General features: G+C 32.6%; 1 protein-coding gene across 1 annotated transcript in view; it reads left to right on the forward strand.

Moving 5' to 3' along the window:
• Window positions 1-26,009, forward strand: part of TRHDE (thyrotropin releasing hormone degrading enzyme) — a 391,885-nt gene that overhangs the window by 278,732 nt on the left and 87,144 nt on the right. Inside the window, exons 8-12 of the mRNA XM_017510084.2 lie at window positions 5,323-5,388; window positions 6,004-6,191; window positions 11,332-11,420; window positions 18,395-18,528; window positions 18,628-18,683. Of these exons, the coding sequence (XP_017365573.1) occupies window positions 5,323-5,388; window positions 6,004-6,191; window positions 11,332-11,420; window positions 18,395-18,528; window positions 18,628-18,683 (533 nt within the window). The remainder of the gene's footprint in view (window positions 1-5,322; window positions 5,389-6,003; window positions 6,192-11,331; window positions 11,421-18,394; window positions 18,529-18,627; window positions 18,684-26,009) is intronic.

Here is a 26,009-nt window from a genome sequence, read left to right on the forward strand (position 1 = left end):
GGTGCTTGAATTTACCTAGCATTTCCAGACTAGCCTTTCAAGTATAGGGCATCCTACTTCCCAGTGTCAATGAGTCCACTTTCCCAGTGTCAATGAGACTTCCCTGTCTCACTAGAGAAAGCACTATTGGTGGTGGTCATCTGCCTATACCTAGTTGCCCACTCTTTCTTATTGTCTGAATTTTGATTTTTTTTTTCTTCAAGTTCTCACCCTCTTCTAAACAGCCATATACTTGAAAGGACTATGTCTTTCCTTGGGTAAAGTTCAAACCATGGTCCCTTAAAATGCAGTAACAGATTCTTGATGGAGCACATGATGTAATTTTGACAAATGACAAATGTGGAAAATTTGCTGCAGAATTTGAAGGAAAAATTTCCTGATTCTTAAAAAGAGGTTCTCAGGAAGAAATTCTGTCTCTTTCCTCTGAACAAAGTCACATCTGAATGTGATACTAGGGATTGCTGGTGCCATCTAGCCACAAACCTGAAAATGAAGCTAAATCATAGATAGGGGTAGGACCAAAATAATTCTAGAAGAAGGTGGCTGAAGCTCTGTCCTACCTACTTATGATAGGAGAGAATAAATATTGCTATTTTAAAAGTCATTCTAGGATACATATTTATTACTTGCAGCTAAACATGTGTAAACCAATCCACATGGTTTTCATGGAACCATCCCTTTATGTCTCAAGAATAAACCATTTATGTGGTTAATCCTCTATCCTAGCATGCTAAAGGACTCTTTAATAGCGAAGCAATTATTCCATAATTATTTCCATGTAAATCTTAAAAGATAATAGTGCTTTATTTCCTTAACTCACTCCTTTTCCCTTGTCTTTATTAGTCCTGTTGGCTTTTACACAGGACATGTTATGACCCACATCACTTGTTAGCAAATGAAATAAAACAAAAATGGTCTTGTATGCAATAGTTCACAATTTTTGGTGACACTATATGCAATCGTATGTATCTGCTCAAGTTATATGTCTGATAAATATATACTGAAATCATAAATTATGTCCTGTGTTGTATTTAAATATGACATTTTGGGGGATTCTGACAGATATAAGAAATCTATGCTTACTGCATTGTCAGTTATCAACAGAAAAGAATATTGCAAAATGAAAGACAAATCACACACACACACACACACACACACACACACACACATTTATATATATAGAGAGAGTACTTGTATACTAGACTGGGCACAAAGATGTTGGTTAAATAGTGGTAAACAACACTGGCAGTATCATTAATCTCATGGAGTTTACAGACTGTGTGAACAGTCAAACTAATAAACAGCCAACTATGACACAATGGGATAAATGCTATTATATAGAACAATGTGTGAAAATATAAAAGAGATATTTAACTTAGCATTAGGAAGGTGGTTGAAGTGGATGAGAAATAATTCCTGGAGGAAATGCATCAAAATTGAGTTCTGGAAATTGAATTGAATTGAAGTAGGCAAAGGAGAAAAAAATGTAGAGAATTGCATGTGCAGAGAGCCAGAAATGAGATAAAATATCCATTAGGCATCTTCAGAAAGCTGAAAGTGGCTAAATTAATGCAGGGAGCAACAAGCTAACAAAGAGATTTGAGAAATATGGAGGGACAAGACTATGAGGGCCATTTTTTGGATTATATTAAGGAGTTTGGATTATATTCTGAACATAGCAGGGATTTATGTGTATTTGATCAAAAATATTCTGGCTTTGTGGGAGAGAATGGATGTGAAAGGGACAGAGCGGAAGCAAGGGCAGCTGTCATTTTCCATGTAAGATTCTGTAGAGTGGTTGACTAACAGGTAAGGAGAAGTGGGAATCTTGGGGTATATTTAGGTCATGGATTATTAATTGAATGTGGTGGAAAGGGTGATCAAGGCATCAAGACAGCTCTTTGGTTGAGGTGGATGTAAAGGCCATCACTGGAGAAGGGCCACCAAAAGGAGCCAATGTAGGGGAGGACAATGAGTTCAGTTTTGAATACAACTCAGTTATCTTTATGGCATCTCTTATATATTGGATTTGGGTAGGCACAGGCATGGGGTTTGAATGTAGGTTGAAGACTCTGAGTTCCAATGTTATGATTTATTAAGTGATGTTGATAATATCTACCTCTTAATGTTGTGTGGACTGAATGAGATAAAATATAAGGTAGCTTGAACAGTGTTAAAAAGGAGACAAATATTACTGTTTTCATGTGCTGTGTTCTTTCATGATTATTGATAATGATGTGTTTCCTTCTCAGTTACTCAGTTTTCTAACCTATAGCCTGAGATTATTAAAAAGATTACCAAAGAGAATGCCCACTGAATATTTATGGTATATGCTTTGCTCTCTTCACTCTTTTATCACTATATGTTGAATCATTTAATTCTCAGAAAAAATATATACAGTGTTATTTTATTATTCCCATTTTATAGATGTGAAGATAAGCACAAAGAGTTAAACAGCTTTCTAAAGATCATATAGGTAGTGAATGTTGGGCCTTGGGTTTAAATTAAGACAGGCTCTTGTTACTGCATTTTAAACTACTGTACTATGATGCCTCTTTCCATAGGAGAGATGTAATATATTCTTGTTTAATAGGCTTTTAACTTTTAATAAGTCTATATTATTTGTTATGTTCCTTAAGAATATTCAGGCGATTATCTTTATTTTATTCCTTACAATAACTCTATTATTTCAGAAATACATAGTATAGAGAAACCACAATTCTTTTAAAGTTAATATTAAAACATTCTTCTATTTTATGTCATAATGTCAAATCTGCTGCAGACTGACTTGCATACACATAAATGTAAAATTAGATTTCCATTTCAGATTTATATCTCTAAGGACTTTCATATTCAATGACTTAGAGGTTTGAAAGGAACTTAAAATCATTTTATTCAATGTGATACCAAATGTGATTTCATCTTGCCAAGTGGTTATTATACCAAGACTTCTATAGCTTCAGTCATGGAAATCTTCCTACACAAATCACATCTCAGAATCTGTAGCTGTTCTTAGTAAGCTTTTCTTCACCATTGTTTCTCCTGTACTAGAAAGTTGTCTGAAAACACTCTAGTGCTCCATACATTTTGTGGAATTAATGAAAAAATATTAAAACATACTCATTATCCTTTAAGTTTCTTTATAATTCTGCAAAATTTTCTTAATTCCAGCTATGAGTATGTTTAAGTAAGCTTTCTCTTTAAAAAAAAAAAAAAAAAAAAAAAGGAAACTTTTTTTAAAAAGTTGGCACATGTAAAATTCCAGTAACATCTGAATATTAGGGTTACCAAGAGTTCAAGAAGATATGTTATCTTCCCTGAATACAGAGGCAGGCAAGTTGGAAATTGCTTCTTATGTCTGGATAATTTTCATTTCAGCCTGCTTAAAGTGGAAACTTGAGTTTTATTCTAAACTGAGGAAGGAACAAATAATTCAAACTGACGATATTGGGACAAGGTCAACTCATACTGTGAATAGACTTTTATTATCTATGGGAAGAAAATTGTAGTTGCATATTGGACTTTATAGTTAGCATTCCTTTGTTTCCCTTTGCAGAATTAGCCTAGCAGCACTACCCATAAACAGAATCTAAGAGTGAAGAGCTCTAATTTTAGCACCTTTTATTATTACATCACTAAAATAAAATGCAAGTTAGGTATATTGGCTAAGGCCTGTAATCCCAAGCCTTTGGGAGGCCACAGGGGGAGACTAACTCAAGCCCAGGAACTCAAGGCCAACTTGAGCAACATAATGGGATCTTGTCACTACAAAAAATTTTAAGAAAAAGAGAAACAGCTGAGTGTGGTGGTACCTGTGCCTGTAGTCCCAGCTATTCAGGAGGCCAAGGAAGGAGGAGCACTTGAGCCTGGGAGGTAAAGGTTGCAGTGAGCCATGATCACATCACTACACTCCAGCCTGGGTGACAGATTGAGCTCTTGTTTCAAATAAAAAATAAAAACATAAAATAAAATGCAAATTTATATTTTATAAATCTTATTCCAAAATTTATTTATTTAAGTGAAAAAAGCATAAAGAATAATTTTGAAAGTTACATCTGAAATAATCAATTTAAATCCTGGTCCCTGGGTTCATGTTGAAAAATCTCATATGGAATGTTCAAAGTCAAATTAGGATTCAGAATGGTTATTCGGAGTTGTATGTTTTTAAAAACAAAGTTTTTTTAAAAAACAAAGTTGTGCTTTTTAAAAAACAAAATAACACCTGATGCAATGATGAATTTGTGGCTGCTAAGTTAGTGTTGGACATTGCATCTCTAGGCAACTGATTAACTGGGAGTTGCCATTTTCTGTGGCGTGAATTGCCAACAAAAGCTGAATCTGTCACAGGTGTTATAATTTGCATTTCAGAAAATTTGCTTCCCCCAACTTTAATTATCCCCAGAGTAGCCCACTCCATATAAAGCACTGAAGAAGTCAGCATTTTTCTGTTTAGTACTTTGATGTAATTTAGGATTTTGTCTACTATCTATATGTTGCAGAGATAATGGAATTTCAAATGAAGGAGGGGGCCTTTTACAATATAACAGTATTTTTAATATTCATTGTTCCACTCTGAAATCAGAAAAAATAATACAAACCAGCCATAGCTAATTAGTACATTGACAAGACAAACCACACTTTTTAGAAGAGAACAAAGTGTGAATCGAATGGAAAGTGTATAGGTTTTACCACTAATAACTGATCATTAAATATGGCAAGTCCTAAGCCCCAAAACATTAAATAAACTTAGGAATAACATTTTCTTCTCAAATATTAATGTGTGTTTCAAACCTATGGAAATAAGTATTTATCATTATTGTAATAGGCAGCCTTTCCTTTGCAGAGAGACCACTGAACTAGAGACAGATGGTGGAGAAAGTATTCTTCTGGCAAAGCAGTCCCTCTTAGTATATATTAGCTATTTCTTTTTTTCATAAAATAAAATATTTCTTTTTCAACACTTTAACACAAAAGCCTGGTGGGAAAGATTCTCTAAATATTCAACAGCAGAGGTAGTGTTTTCAGAATTGATTGAGATTGACTTGTTCAATTAGAGAAAGATCTTTGACCCTGGATATCGGTAAGCAGTGATTAGAGCTATGGAAATAATTTTTAAGAGATTAATATTGTTTGACAACTTAAGAAATATTTTATAGCTAAATCTCTGGAATATTTTAAAATGAGATTCTTTATCTTTTTGTATGTCCCTTTTTATTAATATAATTACAACAAATGATAATTATTAATTGAATTGAGAAATAATTGTGTTTACTACTTACTGTTTAGCCCTTGAATTGTAATTACAACTTTATATTCTTGTAGGATTATTTAACCATTCATAAGTATGGCAATGCAGCAAGAAATGATCTCTGGAATACATTATCAGAGGTAAAGTATAGGAATCTCAAATATCAAAACCTCTACTTGAATATTTGAATTGCATTTAAAAGACATTCAAACCTTTATTGACATTGAGTTTGTTTTTACTTTTTACATTTTTCATTTGTTCATGTTGATTTTTTGTTTTATATAATGTATTGTAAAATAATGGAGTTTAAAACTAAACTACAAATGGTATCTTGCCTACTTTCAAACATGACAATGCTTCTGAAATATAATTTTAATATGGTATAAGATATTCATGTTAAAAAATAATTAAGTTTTAAATATTTTTTTCTATATGTCAAATATTTAAACTTTACACTAGACATGCTGGGAATACTTACTGATGCCTCAAGTTTTTGCTTTAACAATAACCTATATTTTATATTTTTATGCTATGTCAAAAATTTAATCTTAATATAACTGTCATTTTTATGTACATGTATGAGGCTTAACTTGGGGCAAGAAGATTAATTCCACTAACACATTATATTGTCTTCACTGACTTTAAATGTTTTCATATGTAGATAAATAGTAAAGATAGAAATAAAAATGCCTTAATGTTGATCATATTGATAATTCACATTTATGAAACTAATTTATACATTTTTCCTTGTAAAGGCTTTAAAAAGAAATGGGAAGTATGTAAATATACAAGAAGTAATGGATCAGTGGACACTCCAGATGGGTTATCCTGTTATCACCATCCTGGGAAACACAACAATGGAAAATAGAATAATAATTACCCAACAACATTTTATCTATGACATCAGTGCTAAAACTAAAGCACTTAAACTTCAAAATAACAGGTACAACATTCTTTTTTACATGAAAAATAATTGTTTTTATTCTTACATTTCACTTTGCAGTTTGAATGTTTCAGAGAGCACCAGTAATACAATTTTGAAATGTTGTAAATGAAATATAGTTCTTGTTTCTTTATTTGCACAAGTTATTTTCATTTTGATTCTTCTTTTACTCCCGTTTCCTGAATATCTGAAAATTCAGGCTGAAAAACATCAAAGTTATTGTTTAGGAGGACAGAATTTTAAATAATCATGGTGGTTAAAAAGAATAAAATGTTATTTTTCACTTTTCCCCATGAATGTTTTTTGAATTAAATGCAAGAAAGTTAAAATGTGTTGCTGTGAATTAAAAGGAATTGAGCAAACTGTGAGATTTATAAAGCAAGTGAGAACAGAAACTAATAATGCAGAAAAACTAATTAAAACAAAAATCAAATTAAATAATGACTGAGATAAAGGAATTTAAAACAATACTTTAAAATGAGCTAATGATAAATGCCACTTAGTATCAACATATGTTCTCTTATTCTCATTTTTAGTGTTTAAAACCAATAAGCAGACAGTATATATAGAATCTTTATTTGTTGTTTCTTTAACTTTCTGCTGAAACTCTTATTTAATTACTGATAACTCAGCATGTAGCATTTTTGTTTCTTTTCTACTTTATGTTTTCTGACTATTTTGTGTCTCATTAAAGGCTAAGCCAAGGAATGATAATAGTACTTAAATCAGTCCATTTCATTTCATTTAAGATGCCCTAGTAAGACTTTGGGTCCTATGAGGGCTGGGATTGGGGGTAGGGGTTGGGAGGTATAGGAAGAGGGAGAGAAGTTAAAATTGATAAACACAATGAGATGTTTAGATTAGGTTACTAATGCTGTCTCCCATTACCTTGGAAAATTAGGGGTATGACTTTATCATCCACCAGTATCTAGGAGATCTGGAACAGACATTAAGTTTGCTTTCTCATCTCTAGGAAGAATGGAAATTGTTCCCCAGTAGGCTAGCTTCAAGACTAGCCAATTACCCAGTCAAAGTGACTGAGAAATTCATGAATGTTTCTGGTGACTACATTTGGAATCCGATTCAGGAAAGCAATGTCTTACATCTCCCTCACCATAGACAGTCTATATTTACCTTCAACACACTACCCTCTGCAATCCAACTGTGTGGACTCATGGAATGTGCTAGTACCCTGCCACGCTGTCACCACTGTTAGGGACTGACTCTGTCAATGCTTCTTCTCCCAGCCTGGATTCCCCACATCTGCCAAGTGTTGTTTCTAATCCTCTGATGTCTGGCCCCAGGCAAAACAAGCACAGCGTAGGCATCAACTCTGGCCTTGCCAGGAAGTACATAAAAACTACTTGACTGTGACAAAGTTAGAGAGATTCAGGCCAGGCCTTTGAGAATGATCAGTCTGACACAAGCATCATTGATGCAGAAAAACATAAAGGACACGCAGATGACAGAACAAATTTTGGACAAAAACATGCTGTCAACCTATAACATACTTCAGATGTACCAGCCAAGGGTCTGATTCTTTAAAGGAAGAATCTCTCCCCGTCTGTATAAGCATATGTAACATCTAGACAGCTTTGTTGCTTTGTCTTCTGGAGTTATAAAATCATATGGATGAGTTTGAATTCTGAGAACTTAGCATATAAAATATTAAGAGTAGGATAATGTAGGGCATCCTATTAGTCTCAAAAATGATTTTCTATTTATTTTGCAATTATAGAGCTTACAGCTGAAAATGTATTATTGCAATTTTATAGTATTGATCATTTAATTAACTATAACATTCGGATCAAAGCTTCAATGCAACTCTATCTGGCCTATGTATATAACCTTCCTAGATCTTTACTTCACAATGAAAACAGTTGATGGAGTAAAACCAACTGCCTATCTATTCCAGAAATTCTGTCAATTGAGTACGTTTTCTGAGCCAGGAAAATCAATTGTCTTTTTATTTTTCTAAGAAATATTGGAACATCACAGCAATATGCCTAGAACATTTTAAGTAAATCTAGTAATTATATTTTTGTATGTAATAGTTGTATTACAGCATAGAAAGGCAAGATCTTTACATAACTAAATAGTCACATTAAGTTAGTTGATGTGTAACAGAGTGTAAAGTATATTCTAGAATTTTGGTACTTGGGAAGTTGTGAATTTGTGTAGCCTTTTTCTTTATAAAGTTAATGCATTGCGATGTTAAGTAATGTCTCCCTATACACTGAGGAGCTTCTCAGCGTTCTTTGCTGCAGTGAATTATACTTACCTCCACAGTCATATTTTCCTTCTCTTAATGCCCTGATGACAGTGACATCTGAACGGTTTTCACAAAATCTGCACAAATGCTTCATTAATATTGATGCTATTTTATAAAAAGATGTCTCATTCAAGTTTATATACACCTATTCACTGCTACCTTAATATAACCATTAGAATAAAAGTTGTTTTATTATAACAATGAAAATGACTGATGAAGAGAGGTAGTCCCAGGCACTGTTAAAGAAAAAATTATCTTGGGGGGTCTTTTTTAATGCTTAAAATCAGATGACAAAAATTCAAGTTAAACTGAAACAGCTGGAACACAATCTAATTTCCTAAGTTATTTTTTCTAATATCTTTTTAAGCGTAATCCATTGGAGTCTCAGATTTCTTTACAACACACAGGGCTTTTCACTCAACTATGTTTAGGGTTTTCTAGTCTTTTAAGTTATAATCACAAAACAACATAATTATCAGGCTTTCTTTGATTTTAATTTGAAAAGTTATGAAATGTATTGACAGCACAGTAATTCAGAAAATACAAATTTCAAATGTGCTTGGTAGCTTGGAACTTTTGTCTTTGTGACTATGTAGATTTTGGTAGTGTGTGTGCATATACACAGACACACATAGACTAGGGAACAAAAAATGTTCTCAGGAAAAATAGAATTTTTTTTTTAAGTTTTACAAAATGCCTCAAAGCTTGTATCCCCAAACCATATAGTTAACTTGTATCAGAACAGCTGTGCGATACAATGTCTGACATTTTGGACCTTGCTGTATATATATGGTATTGACATGCCAGTATTTATGTGAATCATTTTCCTGTATTTTAGAGATTTTTTTCTAAAACCCAAATGTTGAAACAAACCAATTTTTATCATAATCTCTAGTTGTTTAGAATAAATAATTTAAATACATAGAAATTATATTTATTTATATTGGGGCATACAGTGATTCACAAACATTTTATGATCATGCTACAAAAAAAACACATTTATCCTTGAGAATTTGTAAATGTTCTCAATTTTTTATATTCTTCGCCTTTTGACAAGTACTTACCTGGCTTCACAATTTAGCTGACCCAACTCAATTTGGACGATATGTACCAAAGTCAAGTTTATTAAGTTAATCTATCTTACCTATAGATGGGTTTTATGCCTTTTATTTCATTTTATTCCAAGTTCATTCAATCAAATTCAATAGTAATTTATGATTTAGACTAGAAATGCCTCATATTTTCAGGATTTTTCAAGATCTAGGTGCACAGAAACGAGCTTATCATTTAATTTGAGAACCAGTCCCAGAATTGGACATTGTTGTCTCTTAACTATTCTAATTCACCAAAAGAGATCCATTATTTTTAGAGAAGAGTTGTTAATGAAATATATCAGTTTTTGTCTCCTCCTCACAGCAAATCTGTCATTAAATATCTGGGGCATAGTCTTAATCCTATGTTGGAAGCTTGGAAGTATTTGTTAAAAAGTTTACATGGGTTGTTGTTCATGAACTAATATCTGAAGGGTCAATATAGAGTTTGCTACTATAAATTGTTTTATTACCAAATGGATTGTATGGAGTCCATACTAGTATAGCATAGTACCTCCACATAATTGGCACTCCAAAATGTTTTTTTTTTTTATTAAGTATAGCATACAGTTTTAAAATTAAGAACTGTAAACATATTATTTTGACTTTCCATACTGGAGATAAGAGTATAAAATTATGAATTTCTTCCAACCTTCCATTTGGACTCTTTACTATTGCTGAGTTCTGTTTATTGTGAATGCGAAACATGAAATAATAAAATAGTCAAATTCCACATGAGGCAATGTCCTTCTCTCTTACTCCTCAAAAAGACACATTCGTTATAATGTTTATTACCCTCTTGCATGTTTCCTGAACATTTTTCAATTCTTCATTTATTCTCACAGTTATTGAGGTCACACAATGCCTCTTCTTACATTTCCAAAATAGAAAAATATTTTTTCCATACCGGAATTTTTGGCTACCCTGTTGATAATGGTGAAATGATAGACTGAAATTATCTGGCTATATTTCAAGGAAGAAAACGAATATAATCATTGGACTTATTGTAAAATCGTCTAGCATATCTCTGGCCACTCATCTGAGACTAAACTGACATTACTTCATGTATAAATATAGGCCTCAATTTTTAATCCCGTAAAAAGATAAATGTTACAAAATGCTTCTCTTTAATAGCTGAGATTCATGATTGGTCCCTGCCTGTTGGTGGATGCTTTGACACATTAAGTTAGAAATTCACATAACAGAGCATTAAGTGTGTCCCACAATATTCTTTCTGCTTATCTGGATTATAGGGGAATCTGATTAGTTTAGTTTTTTCTTTTCCTCTGAGTAACTTTAGATATGCCATATTAACTGTTCTGTAAAGTACCTTAATAGAGTCCCACAGAGTCATTAGATAATAAATAAGGAGACTATTAAAATGTAAATGCATGAAGCCACTGAAATGTGTCTTAATCTAGCATAAAAACAAGTAGAAAGGAGTTATATTTAGACTTTAATCAATATGGCCCAGCTGTATAGATATTAGTTACTTTTTATTTCAAATGCAAAATGCAAATCTTTATTTTCCAAGATAAAATGTTTTGTTGGCAGTTCTCTTTGCACTGAAATTAAAATTCTTAGAGGCCAAGTCTTCTTAATGTCATTGAAAGAGTGAATTCATCTTTTTGACTTATGCCTTACTTTTATGACTGGAATTTTTTTAGTTCACCTAATGAGAGTAATAAAAATCACAAAGAAGGCGCATGGGAAATGTTTTTTGTTTTTGTTTTGATATAGCTATTTTTATTCTTCAAGCTTCTCTTTTATTTTGCAGTTACCTGTGGCAGATTCCATTAACTATTGTGGTAGGAAATAGAAGCCATGTGTCTTCAGAAGCAATTATTTGGGTGTCTAACAAATCAGGTAAACTACATATTCTCCCCTGAGGAACTATCTGGTTTCAGATAATTGTTTAGCAACTTAACCTCTGGTTTCAGCTGTTATAAAATGTGAATAAAGAGAATATAAGAGAATGATTATCACCCCCATAAAATTAGATATAGTATAGTTTCTAAATGGTCTAATTTCAGTCTGTTTATGTAATTACTAAATGTATTTGTTTCTTTAATGTTAAAGAGAAAACTGAAAAATAAGTATTTGTAATACTAATCCTAAGTGTTTAGAATTGTATTATTTCCACATGGTGGGAGCCCCTCTGGGACTTCCCCCTCTGAAATCCCCTTCCACACTCTTTGTGGAAGCCTTTCTCTTCTTCTCCTTTCCTTTTCTTTCTCTACCTAAGTAAAATCAACTTTCTGCAACAACAAAAATAAAAATAAAAAATATAAAATTGTATTATTTTATAACTCCACATGTAATTAAAATATAATTATAACCTCAAATAGAACAGTATGCCAAATGCTGGAAACATAGGACTCATTTTTAATTCCACTTTCCTGTCTTCTCTTTACCAGACTGTCTCTTTAAAGGATAAGACAGGCAATATTCTCCATAGAATTATGTAATTACAGGACCAGAAGGTGGGGGGCTTGGACAGGTCAGCAAGCCATCTCTTATGTGGGGTCAAACCTCAAGGAGCAGGGAGAGATGAGATTCTATTCTCTTTCTAAATATCTTCAAATAAGATAGTGACCTATTTCAATTTACTGTCAGAAAGCTATTTCTTGAATCCAATATATAGCCTTCCTTCTAGAGTGTGAAACAGGTCTCTTTTATTTCTGTTTTCCATTGAGTTAGAAAAAAGCTAATTGTCATCTTTTATGTAACATCTCATTTAGATTTAGACAGTCAAGTGTGCCCAGGTATTGTTTTTCCTACTCCTTCCTCAGATGCTGTTAATTGATATTATTTTGCTCTTTCATAAGCCTTATTTTAAAAAGCCACAATTTTTTAATTTGAAATAGGGCGAGTATAAATTAGTAAACAAATACAGTTTCTTCTCCTCAGCCCTGATATTATAGGGGTGGGTTAAGTGCTCAGAGTACATACATGTATGCATGCAAGAAAAGTTGCTACAGTGAAATCTAATCTGGTTATTAGCAGTATGAACACTTATAGTTCCATGTAGATGTTTACATACATTTTCAGGTTATTGTATTTCTAACATATAAAGACATATGATGAAAACATATGCTTTCATTTATATATACTGTATATGAAACATTGATATGTAATATAGTGATGCATTGAAATACTTCAAAAATTGTTTTTCCTTTTAAATTGTTTATTATAATCTATTTTTTCATTTACTAGAATTAGTATTTGTACCTTGATTCTGAATTTACAGTTCCTGTATTATTTGACTTTATATTTGTCTTTTCCTGTCATGTAGTTGTTTATCTACATAAGTTATTGTGAAGTGATGAGTGAGAGCAGTGAGTTGTTATAATGATCAAATTAGAAAGAAGTCATCTCTGCATAAGGTTCCTACAAGCTTGAGAAAGAACTATCTTCAGAAATAAAGTAAAATATTTATCTTTGGCAGGTAGAATGGAAATGGGAAAATTGAAAGGGGTGTAAAGATACTAATCAAACATTAGAATTAGCCCAAAACTTCACTTTTTGGGCTAGGATTCAGGATGAGTAATTCTTGTGGATACTTTTCTGGGTCCATTTCTTCTAACTTTCTAGTTATTTCCATGCTTTTATTCATGATATCTTTTTATTCCTCACAGAGTATCAAGAATAGTACCCCAAGCTGGGCACGGTGGCTCACACCTGTAATCCCAGCACCTTGGGAGGCCAAGGCAGGTGAATCACTTGAGATCAGGAGTTTGAGACCAGCCTAGCCAACATGGTGAAACCCTGTCTTGACTAAAAATACAAAAATTAGCCAGAAGTGGTGGCACGCACCTGTGGTCCCAGCTACTCAGGAGGCTAAGGCAGGAGAATCGCTTGACTCCGGAAGGTGGAGGCTGCAGTGAGCCAAGATCATCGCTCCACTGTACTCCAGCCTGGTGACAGAGCGACACTCCATCTCAGAAAAAAGAATAATATCCCAGCTTTCCTTGACCAATAGCCAGAGGTTATATTTGAGGAATAGCTTTCCTTTACAGTCTTTCATTATTATTCAAGAATAAAACAATGTATTGATTCAAACCATACGTTTGCGTAAAATATCACCTATCTTGATATGTATGGTCCTTATATACAGCTGCAAAGTTTGCACAGTACCTGACTCTAGGAGGCGATATTTGCACAGGCTATGCTATGAATGGCACAGGCCCTCCAAAGTTGTGTAATGTACGAGTTGAACATTTTAATGAAAAATGACACATTCATAGCACTATCTTCTGTTTAATATAAAGTTGTCACATTTAGAATGTTGAAATTTTTGCAGATTTCCCCATACTAAGATAATGTTTCCTGAAATGGCTTCTGAAAACTTTATAAATACAAAAATTTACAGTTTACAAGAGGCATCTGAAGGACCAAACACTTTCCTGTTTGCCTTTTCAGTCCCAGCTTAATTGTATTCAATTTTTTAATGAAGTAATTTATTCTGATGACTAATAAAAAAACTAACAGCAAACAAAAATGAGGAAAAAAGGAGAAAAGATTGTTAATTCTTGTTTCCTTTTATATGTTGTCCTATCTCCTCTTTTTCAAAATATTGTGAACTAAAAACTTTCTAACAAAAACATGAAGAAAAAATTCTCCCCAATTCTTATAAATATGTGTAAAACAGTTCCATATTTAATTATAACAATGAGGTCAATGTTTTTGTAGTTTTCATTGTCATTAGTGATATAGCTTTGATCTACATTATATTAAGGCAGTCAGTGGTGGATAATATAAAGTATAAATTTGATTTGAATCATCATATATTCTTGACATATCAATTTTTGTTTTGTTTTGGTTTTTTTTGAAAGAGAGTTTCACTCTTTTTGCCCAGGCTGGAGTGCAGTGGTGTGATCTTGGCTCACCTCAACCTCTGCCTCCCGGGTTCAAACTATTCTCTTGCCTCAGCCTCCTGAGTAGCTGGGATTACAGGAATGCACCACCATGCCCGGCTAATTTTTGTTTTTTCTTAAATAAAGACAGGGTTTCTCCATATTGGTCAGGCTGGTCTCCATCTCTCAACCTCAGGTAATCCGTCCACCTCAGCCTCCCAAAGTGCTGCGATTACAGGCGTGAGCCACCGCGCCCAGCCTGACATTCAATTTTTGAAACTACTTTAGATGATATTTACTTAATGCCAACGTAAAGCATAGATCATTTTAGCTTAAAAATAATTTTTAAACCGATTATTTCAGTTTCAGAAAACAGGTTGAAGTGTTTATATTTTTCATTCTTTTGAAAATATCAAAAATTTAGACATTTATATATGTAGTAGCTTGCATGTTGAGTGACTATTCCATTAATGGTTAGTGGAGAGGAATGCATATAATGCCAAATGTTAGGAGGGAAAATATTAAAATAGAAGAGAAATTGATCCTGAAAATTAAAGCAGACATGAAAAGTAGCATAATGCGGTATTGCTTTCTTCAAACCCTAGTTTATTTGAGATTCACAACCTTTCAAATGCATTTTATTTTATCCACATTTTACAAATGAGGATATTAAGGCTTGAGAAGTAATTTGTTCAAAAAGTCAGTTGGTTAAGTAAAGAGGTGACTTTAGGAACTTGGCTTTCTTTGCTTCCTATCCTTCCCCTGACTTTGCAAACACACACACACACACACACACACACACACACAATTTTAATACAATGGTAGGTTGCTTTGCAGATCTGTCAGTTACATAATGTGGTGTCTTTGATTATATGCACATGTTTCTTTGTAAGTTTTACAAAATATCCTCATTTGATTTTCCCAAGTCCAGTGATCAAAACTAGTAATGTATTATTTTACCTGAGTTTGTCTCATATGTTACTCTTGTTACTCTGGTTGACCTTTTTAAAAAATTTTTAAATTACCATTCTTTGCAACCAGCAATTATTGGGTAGAGATACCTAATCTATTTTTCATTTTTATTCCAAAAGGAAGTATAGAATATGAAATATTACAAAATACGAACTGCTCTGTACCTCAATAGTCTAAGCCGTGTGCCATTTTGGATACATTCTAAATATAATTTTTAATTATTATTGTCAGCATCAAGATATAACTTCCATACATTTTATTATGATACTCATCAAATACCATACCTCATTAGGCCATTGGAAAAGATCTCTTTAAAATTCATTGCTTGCCATTAGTTCATTTGAAGAACATTTTAGGGATATAATTAACTAGAACTGAAAAGATATTTAAAAATCTATTACAAAATTTTTCAGGGAATCATTTCTCCAACGATCTCATTTGTAACAAAGGCATAAAAATATTCATGAACAGTAATAACCTTCAGGTTTTAGTAGTAAATTTAATAATGACACACTTCAAAACAATAGAAGCCTGTCTTTCTTATTCTGGTCAGACATTGTAGAAGGTACAGGAATTATTTTCCTATTTTAATATACATATTAACTTAAATTTGACTATAACATATCTATAAGTTGTTGAACTTGAATAAGTTTAAAAACTAGATCCAAGCAGATCACATGGGACTAAGTTATTCTAGTTGTCTAAAATGTGAACAGGAAATAACTTTAAAAATAGAGTTACTGTTATAGGAATGTATGACCATGTCAAACTTGTAAAAATCTAAATTATGTATTTATATATTAAACTTGATGCTTTAACATTGTAACTTTTTGAAAAAAGAAATAATTCTTAGACAAAATTTATCAACTTTTCTCAGCTCAAGTGAATTCAATTATAGTTTAAATAATTTTTGTTATAAAAATCTTAGTATCCTTGAAGACACTTAGAAATTAATTAATTCTGCCTTCAAGGATGCCAAGATTGTTTAATAAAAAAGAAACAGCATTCTCAGTTTTCTTTCTTTCTTTTTTCTTTTTTTTTTTTTTTTTCAGCATTCTCAGTTTTCTTTCTTTCTTTTTTCTTTTTTTTTTTTTTTGAGAGAGATTACATGGATGCAACTTTTTATTTATTTTTTTTCATTTTTTTTGAGAGGGAGTCTCACTCTGTTGCCCAGTCTGGAGTGCAGTGCCGCAGTCTCAGCCCACTGCAACCTCTGCCTCCTGGGTTCAAGCGATTCGCCTGCCTCAGCCTCCTAAATAGCTGGGATTACAGGCTTGTGCCACCACACCTGGCTAATTTTTGTATTTTTAGTAGAGACGGGGTTTTACTATGTTGGCCAACGTTGTCTCGAACTCCTGACCTTGTGATCTGCCTACCTCGGCCTCCCAAAGTGCTGGTATTACGGGCATCAGCCACCATTTCTTACTTATTTCTGCTGTTATTTTTACATCTGTAAAATAGATATGACATTCTAAATCTTTGTAGCTATTGTTTGAATAAACATATTAACTTTAGAAAACTATAAAATCATAGTTTCAGAGACTTGAGAAATGATTTGCATTTTTGAAAAAATATTTGATGTTTTATTTCTCTGAGTTCCATGAATTAAGTATAGTATATAAATATGGTACATCTAAATGTCTTCTTCCACTGAATCATAGATTTGGAAGGAAACTTAAGGGCCATTAGTTGTCCCTCAGGTTACAAATAAGGAAATTAAGGATGAAAGAGAATCAATGGCATAAAATGATAAAATCTACAGCTTACTGTAGATTTTTGAAAACTGATCATCTATAACATGCATTGGTTTAATTAGTTAACTTCATTCTAAACCTGAGAAATGAATGGTCATTAATGTCCACCCAGTAAGTTTTGTGGTATAAACTCTTCTTGTGTGGTCTCTATTTGAGAGACAGTACTCTGTAAATGTATTCCTTCAAGGAAATTAAGGTAAATTTATTTCCTATTTTGGAGTATGAATGTGTAAAACGTTTGACATGAGTAAGAATTAGAGATGTATCACCAGCAGAGGCCTATGGTTTCTGTGATGCCTTTTATGGCTTTGAGTCATTGTAGAAATTAGAGTAGACCCGTGTGGTTTTGATATTTTTTCCTCCTAGTTATCAGACTATGTATGTCTGTGTGGGCCTGTGTACATTTAAAGTCAACTTTACTGTGTAAATTTTATAAAACATGCGTCCTGAAAATCAACAACAAAATTATTAGAGTTGTGAACTGTGTTTCTGTGGAGTCAATATAGACTAAATGTGCAGTGAATAATGTCCTCTCTCTGTATCATTTTTGAAGGAGTTAAATATGTAAGAAGTTATAATATCGTTTTTAGTTTTTACTGGGTTATATTAATTGAATTAGCTGGTAAGCATAAACAAGTTACCATTTTCCAAAGTGATCCCAATAAGCAGAATTTATTATCTTTGTTTATAATTGTATGTGGAAATATTAAAATCCTGAACAAGGTTTATTTTACTAGCATTATTGATGATGTTGAAAAGTCTGCTATTTATTAGTTCCCCCAATAAAGCACAAGAAAAAAGGCAAGATACAACAGTGACTTTTAAGTAAATGAATTCTTTTGTTTTCATCTTTTTTTTACTGAATAAAATTAATAGAATACACATCTAAAACCTCTTCTTTCATTCTAGTCTTATATCCCCATATGATCTAATTAGAAGTCACCTGAATATAGCCGTAGATTTCTAGGTTACACTTAATTTGAGAAAGAAAATTATGTATATATAATGAGGTTTTGTCAAAAATAAAAATGGTAATTAGAGGAAAACAGTTAATTGAGATGATGGTGATTAACCAACTAAAGGTTTTTCTAGCAAATTCTAGATGCAAGTGATTAAAGAGTAGGTTTCAATTAGGTATTTAGAATGACATTCACTTTTAATTATTGGTATTATTATATCTGGTGTTAAGAAAGCATGCTTCATTCTATTTTAACTCTTAAAATTTTAAATCTATTTATCCCAAAAACGCTGTTTTCAGAACACCACAGAATAACTTATTTGGACAAAGGAAGCTGGCTGCTGGGGAACATCAATCAAACTGGCTATTTTAGAGTCAACTATGACCTAAGGAACTGGAGATTATTAATTGATCAATTAATCAGGAATCATGAGGTACACTCCAGATTTGCTTATCAAATATCTTTTTTTGATATGTGAACATCTGCCATTTTAATCCTAAATTATCCTATTGTTTTTTCTAATTGGCCTTAGGTTCTTTCTGTCAGTAACCGAGCAGGTTTGATCGACGATGCCTTCAGCCTAGCCAGGTACGTTTTCCTGTGGATCTCCCCAATAAAAATCCGTACCTGCAAAACTTCCTCTACTAAGCTACTTAGTATATATAAGTTTTTTATTTATGGCATTTAAAAAATCTATTTCTATCTTATGTTCTTTGGCTTTGGATATGAATTCTATTTAGTCTCCCAAACTTTCTGTCAATAATAGCTATAGAGTATTTCTAAATCAGGATGAGCTTGGACATTTTCTCCACAAGTCGATTTAACACTGAAGATTAATAATCTCTTCCCAATTTTAATAACGAACTCTATAAAATGACCATTATGCCATGTTTAAGTTTTAATAGAAAATGCCTTAAAGTAATGACATTTTTTCCCCTGCTATTTACAAGTATATCTTTTTAAATTTTTTGAAAGTTATTCATTCTAAGAAGAGTATGCTGCAAAACAGAAATAAGTATTCCACTGGGTAAAACTTTTCTCTACAAAATATATGTCAATCTTATAAAAGACTTTAGTTGTACTACAGTAGTATTTGTGTTATTTTCATAACTAGATTTATAATATTAAAATCAGTTATTCCTTTGAACAGTCATTAAATGAAATAATGTTGCTCATGAACTGAAGCTATTTTCTCAATTTTGCGACTAAAAAGTAAAACAAACTCAGTCCGTTTAATATTTTATACTGTTTCACATCCAAGTGTAGTTTTAATTTTAATAATCAAATTATACGAGCTGTCAATTAAGACATGGGTGACTCTCTCTACTTACCTGGTTATCATGATTTACCACATTTTCTTCTAAGATAATCATGGGAAACTGGCTAGTTATGCCTGTGCTGATATTAACACATGACTTTTCTTAGTAATAGGCTTTGTTTCATACATGGAACCTGAAACTGCTTTTACAGTTTATGTATTTAATCAAAATTCAATTCTCTTCCATTTGTTAAAAAGCATATTACACAATACAGCATTCGAATCCATCGAAATAATGAGCTTACACACAGAAGACTTGATAATTACTTTGATAGATGCAAAGCCAAAGTTTGGGATCTAATTACAGAGATTGGTTTTTATAGAAACAAGTAGTATAAAGGAGAAAACACAAGTAATACAGAGGTTAAGAAAAAAATTTCAGTTGCTTTTCTATTTAAAAAAAATACTCTGACTTTTGCCTTCTTTATTGCTATGAAAGAAACCAAGAATCATTTTTCTTAGTTTCTAATATTGCTCTTTTTTGGTGAGTGGTGCTGTATCAGTGCCTTACTCTGACCAGGCATGAACAATTTTAGGCACAAATTTTTAAATGGCAAACCTAAGGACAATTTATCAGTTAGGAAATTGCTAATGAAATTGTACTAATTGAATGTATTTGTGTAGTAAGAGCTGGGGTTCAGTTCTAGTAAAGATAAATGAAGACTTTTTCATGCCATAGTGCTATCTTATTGGGCAAAAATTTAGAAATAACAGGCTATATGAAGGCCTGTTGAGATAGTCATGTGTGGAGATAATGATTAATATGTAGCTTTTGCTCTGCAGTAAAATCTGAAAACTTTGTAGAAAGTTTTATGTATGACAGAGAGAACATTTTGGCACAGAAGTTTAGAGAGTCCAGAAAGCCGGAAAGATAGCATATTTAATGTGATGATGTACTGAGAGAGGAGCAGAAAAAGAGATGTTGAGTACCACAAAGTAAGGGTAGGAAACTCAAAGAAAACTGTTATCATTGGCTAATAATTATTAACCACTTTTAAGAAGGCAAATACTTTTCTATTTTATATATAGTAATTTGTTTAATTTTCACAACTTTTATAAGATACATAGACAGGTGTTATTATTATTCCCAGTTTAAGTGCAAGGAAATGGAAGCTCAGAGAGGTCACATAGCTGATAATTGGCAAAGCTGCAGCCTGGATGCAGGTGATCTATCTATAGATCCTATGCCATTAACCAGAGCACTAAGCTGCTTCTTAGAAATAATAGTATTTATTCTAATAAAAGATCCAGATGATATGGAAAGACTAAGGGGTTTTGAAGCAGTTGTTCATGTGAATCCGTATGGGTTTGAAATGATGGTGAGAAAGTAAATAAGTAGTAATAGCATAGCGACAGAGGCCAGATGGAAAATAGGGATCTGGTTGGGCATGATGGCTCACACTGGTAATTCCAGCACTTTAGGGGGCCAAGGCGGGCAGATCATGAAGTCAGAAGAGCAAGACCATCCTGGCAAACAGATGAAACGCTTTCTCTACTAAAAATGCAAAAAAAAAAAAAGTTAGCTGGGCATGGTGGCACATTTCTGTGGTCCCAGCAACTCAGGAGGCTGAGGCAGGAGAATGGCTTGAACCCGGACTGCAGCGGTTGCAGTGAGCTGAGATCATGCCACTGCACTCCAGCCTGGCAACAGAGCGAGAGTCCATCTAAAAAAAAAAAAAAAAAAAAAAAAAAAAAAAAAAAAAAAAAAAAAAAAAAAAAAAAAAAAAGGAGAGATCTATTGACTCATCTGCATTAAATGAAAATGATAGAAGTTATTTTTAGATGAAATATTTTATTTAATTTTGGTGGATAAATTTCTTTTTCAAAAATTAGATTCCCTTTTACTGAGACAGAACATTGCTTTCAATTCCAATTTTGGGAGCCTTAAAAGTTTGAAGTAAATGATTTCATGATCATTTATATAAATTCACCTGAAAAACATGAAAATCTCATTGAATATGTACTTGTAATTTGTTTTATTGCTCATGAGGTAATTTTCGTATTATAGTGCGAGTAAATAAATATAACTTTAGATTCATTTAGGGAAATTCTCTGCACTTACTTGCAGTTGATTATTCATATTTCATTGTAGTATGGTAAATATTCCATAATTTTGCTATTCAATCTATATCAATCTTCTCTCAGTCTCCTGAACACCTGATGCACTCTTTGGCTTCTGTAAAAGGTTAGCAAATATTCATCAAATACCTATTACTGTTCTGATGCTTTTGTGAATGACTTCCTTCATTCTTGCCAATGAACCAATGGGGTGGATGTGGTCACTGTTGCCATTTTACAGCTAAGACATTGAGATTAAGAGAGGTTAAGTTGCTTAGCTAAGGCTGCACAGCCTTTGGGGCAGAGGTGAAGGCGGTAGTTCAACCCCAAACAGTGACACAGCAGAGTCCATGACTTCAGGTAAGAGTGACTTTGCCCATTACGTGAAATTTCTTGCTATCCCCATTCCTTTTGACTGTTGAGTGTATTATCATTTACTGAAAAAATGTATGATTTTACTCACCCTCCCTCAGTGAGGCCTTATGTGTCCTTCCCAGCAAAAGTAAGGTGATACTCTGTGGATCTGTGTTACCTTGTCACCTTGTTGCTCAACCACTTGCTTTTCTGGGTTCTTGATAGTTCTTTGATGATGTGGAGGAGAAGGCCTTGTGTCATCATATATTACTACTGTCTACCGTAATGTTTGCTACAGAATCGCACCTGTATATATTTGTTACATGAATTGATAATTGATTATGACTTATTTAGACTATTATCTTCATGGCACTATTTGTTGTTGGATTAGGCAAACTTGCTGTAGTCATTCTTTATTTGGTTGTTTTTTAAATATATAAATTTGCCTGAATGCATGCAAATTGTAAAGGACTAAAACAAAACAAGAAATACAACGTGAAATATTTTACTCCCTTCATTCCTAACATTTTATCCTCCTCACAGGTGAAATATTTGGCATGGATTTATCTAGCCATTTTTTCTTTATGCTTTCTTATTGTTTAGATTTTTTTTTTTTTTTAATGAACAGAAGTCTGTTCTCTGACTCATTGATAAAAATAAATCTGGGGATTTTTTCGTTATTTCTAATTTCTCACTATTATAATCAAGACTGCAGTGAATGTGAATAGTCTTTTGTTGTGTATGTGTATTTTTTTAAGATTTTCTTTTGTAAGTTGAATTTGGGGTTCAAAGAGTATGACTTTTAAAAAAAGTCTTAGAAATTGTATTCAGAAGGCTTTTCCAATTTAACCCTCCATCAACCATGTGTGAGAGGGTCCAATTTCCTCAAATCTCTCATTACAATGAACCATATATAAAAGATTTTGACAGTCTACTGGCAAAAGTGATTTTATAAGAGTTATTCATTACTGGTTATAAGAAGTGGTGTATCCTTTCATTATCCATTTGCTGTTTGTATGTTTTCTTTTGTGAATTATCACCCAATTAAAAACAAAAGATTAAAAACCTAATCGAAAAAGAACAAAGGTGTTTCCTACTATACTTTCCTATATATTTTGGATGTTTTTGGATATTAATCCTTTTGTGTAGCATAGACTTCACAGTAGTTTTTACTCAACACTATGCCATTTTTAAAGAGGTTTTTAACATATATGTCAAGCCATTCCTTTTATAGCTTTCTGGTTGTGTCTCACCTGGAAGGGCTACCCTATATGAAAAATTTGAAAATATTCTATTTTTCTTAAGAAGCTGTTTTTGTTTTATATCTGTATCTTCAGCCCTTCCTTCGCTAATCAATTTTTATGTTTAGAATGAAGTAGAAGTCTAATTTTCTTTAACATTAATAAGTGCCAATTATTTTAATCCTGCTTATTTAAATATTTTCATTTTAGTGGATTTGAAATGATATATTTATCTTAATGCAAATGCCCAAATTTTAGAGAATTTTTTATTTTGCTTAATTCCTTTCTTTGTTCTTTTTTGCAGCACAGTCATATTGTTTTAATAGGTTTAAATTTATTGTATGCTGCAATTGGCCAAATTTATCTTGTTCTTATGCAGAATCTTACATATTTCTTGCCAATATAAATTTTAGAGTCATTTTGACAAACTCTACTAAAAATTACACTACAGTTATGACTAGATATGCTTTGGATTTGTAAATCAATTTGTACAGTATAAACATCTTTTCACATTTGACCTCTCCAATGACAATATTATTCGTCTTCATTTATTCAGTTCCCTAAGTTAAGCCCTATGGTTTTATGTACATGGGCTCTTATAATATTGTGTTATTTCATCATTTTTGAAAAGGTTTATGCTGTTTTACAATATGGCGCTGTATCCACCCTTACATATTGTAATTTTTAATGCTTGTGGATAAGGAATCAATAACTTGCCTTGCAAGTTTCATTGTATTATGGCTTGCACTTTAAAATTAGTGACTAAAATGCCTAAATATTTTTGTTGTTGGGTGTTCATATTTGCTTTTGCTTTTTTGTTTTTTGGAGCCAGAGTTTCGCTCTTCTTGCTCAGGCTGGAGTGCAATGACACTCTTGGCTCACTGCAACCTCCGCCCCCAGGTTCAAGTGATTCTTCTGCCTCGACCTCCTGAATAGCTGGGATTACAGGCACCCACCAGCACACCCGGCTAGTTTTGTGTTTTTAATAGAGATGGGGTTTCACCATCTTTATCAGGCTAGTCTTAAGCTCCTGACCTCAGGTGATCCGCCCGCCTTAGCCTCCCAAAATGCTGGGATTACAGGTGTGAACCACTGCGCCCAATCTGTTTCTGTTTTTTTGTTTTGATAAAGCATTGTTATATTGGGGATATGAAAGTGAACAAGATGTATTTCTTGTTTTCAGTGAACTCAAAATCTACCAGGGAAGATGCATGGTGCATAACTATATTCAGTGTATACATGCTATTAATAAAATGTTATGAAAGCCTTAAAGAGTAAAGAATTAGTGTGGCCTAGGAAGATTATGGAAAACATCAAAATATCCTATTGGAAATAACATCAGGAGAGTGAAAATGTACTATGGAAATACATTAAAGGTTTAAAAGTAGGAGAATTAGAGCAGAAAAGAGTCTAAATTAGAGGGTAAACTTATGGCAGAACTATTATAGCAGCAATGAATGCCTCATGGCACAATCTGGGTAAATCAGAGATTTGAGTTTTCTCAGGAGTGGAATTGGCAGCTAGATAAGGTAAATATTCTTACTTAATTTTTGAAATTATCAGTTTAGTATATGATAGAAATGGAATATTTAGAAGATTTACAATAGAAAGTATAATCACCAGGTTGGATATTTAAAGCTTTTAACATGCTCTGAGTACAATTTTTTAAAGTTATAAATGTATATATCACTGGGTTGTGAATTCACATGGTATTTTATTTAAAAATATCCAAAATACTTGGGAAATTATTTGGAAAATTGTGTACACCCAATAGCAGGACAGGGATAAATCATGATCGTCATTATCATCATCATTATAATTATCATCATAGTCCTCCTTGCCCTGGGCAGTTACTATGTTAATTTTTAAAATTTAGTCACCAGTTTCCTGTAATATTCAATTTTGCAAAACACATGCAAATCTATTGTGTTTTAATATCATAGCATACTTTTCTAGCGTGTGTAACATATTTTAAAAATTATGTTATAGACTATTCTGTCAAAAATCCAGTAACTTACAAATTTGCCCATCATGAGGTCAAATTATTACAAGTTTGCTCACAAACTTTGTTAAGAAATAAGATGCTAGTTACATTTTGTAAGTTATTAGTGTTTTATTAAAAAGCGTAAGGACATTAATTATCTAGAGGTTATGTTTGTCCCTCTTAGAAGTCCTGTAGGCACTGGTGAGCAGTCATCAGTAGTGCACAATCCATGTTTGATGAATATATAAGTTAAAAAATAATAAATACACTTTTATTGACTTGTCTAACAGCTTATAAACTTGAGATGTATTAGAAACATGGGAATTCAGCACAATAGCCACTGAAAATATAATAGCTAAAGAAGAGGAAAATTATGAGAACATTTCAAAAACTTAACTTATAGATTTTTCTTTTCATTCCTGAGCACGGTTTCGGAAATGGAAACAGCATTGTTAAAATAACCTTAACAACATTTGCACACTGTGGTCGTATCTGGCCTTTTTGGGACTTTTTCAGCACGGTTAGAAGTTCTTCTGTGCCTTCTGGATGGCTCTCTTGTACCTTGTTTAAGGTTTCCCTGGCAAAACATATGTTGATCATGTTTTCACTTATTGCAGAAAATAGTAGTATAATGTGTCTGAAAAGCAAGTGCCCCCTGCCCCTGGCTAGATGAGAAGGAGTTTTTCCTTCTTTGATAGCTGCTTGTTTAAATGTGTAATATGCTGATCTTTCAAAAATGAAATTGAGAAGGAATGACCTTTTTGTGAGAAATACTTTGGCAGACCGGACTTTTTGTTTGTTTTGATTTTCTTATTCTATAATGGAGACAATAGGACTATATCACTTCAGCTGAACACTGCTATGAAAAACCTGATTAAGGATCGTAGATCCCTCTAATATACTGACTAATGCTCTATAAATGTTGATATTAGAAAGGATGCTTAGTTTCAGAATTCTTT

Source organism: Cebus imitator, unplaced genomic scaffold (genome assembly GCF_001604975.1).
Source record: "Cebus imitator isolate Cc_AM_T3 unplaced genomic scaffold, Cebus_imitator-1.0 Scaffold429, whole genome shotgun sequence".
In the NCBI taxonomy this organism is placed as follows: domain Eukaryota; kingdom Metazoa; phylum Chordata; class Mammalia; order Primates; family Cebidae; genus Cebus; species Cebus imitator.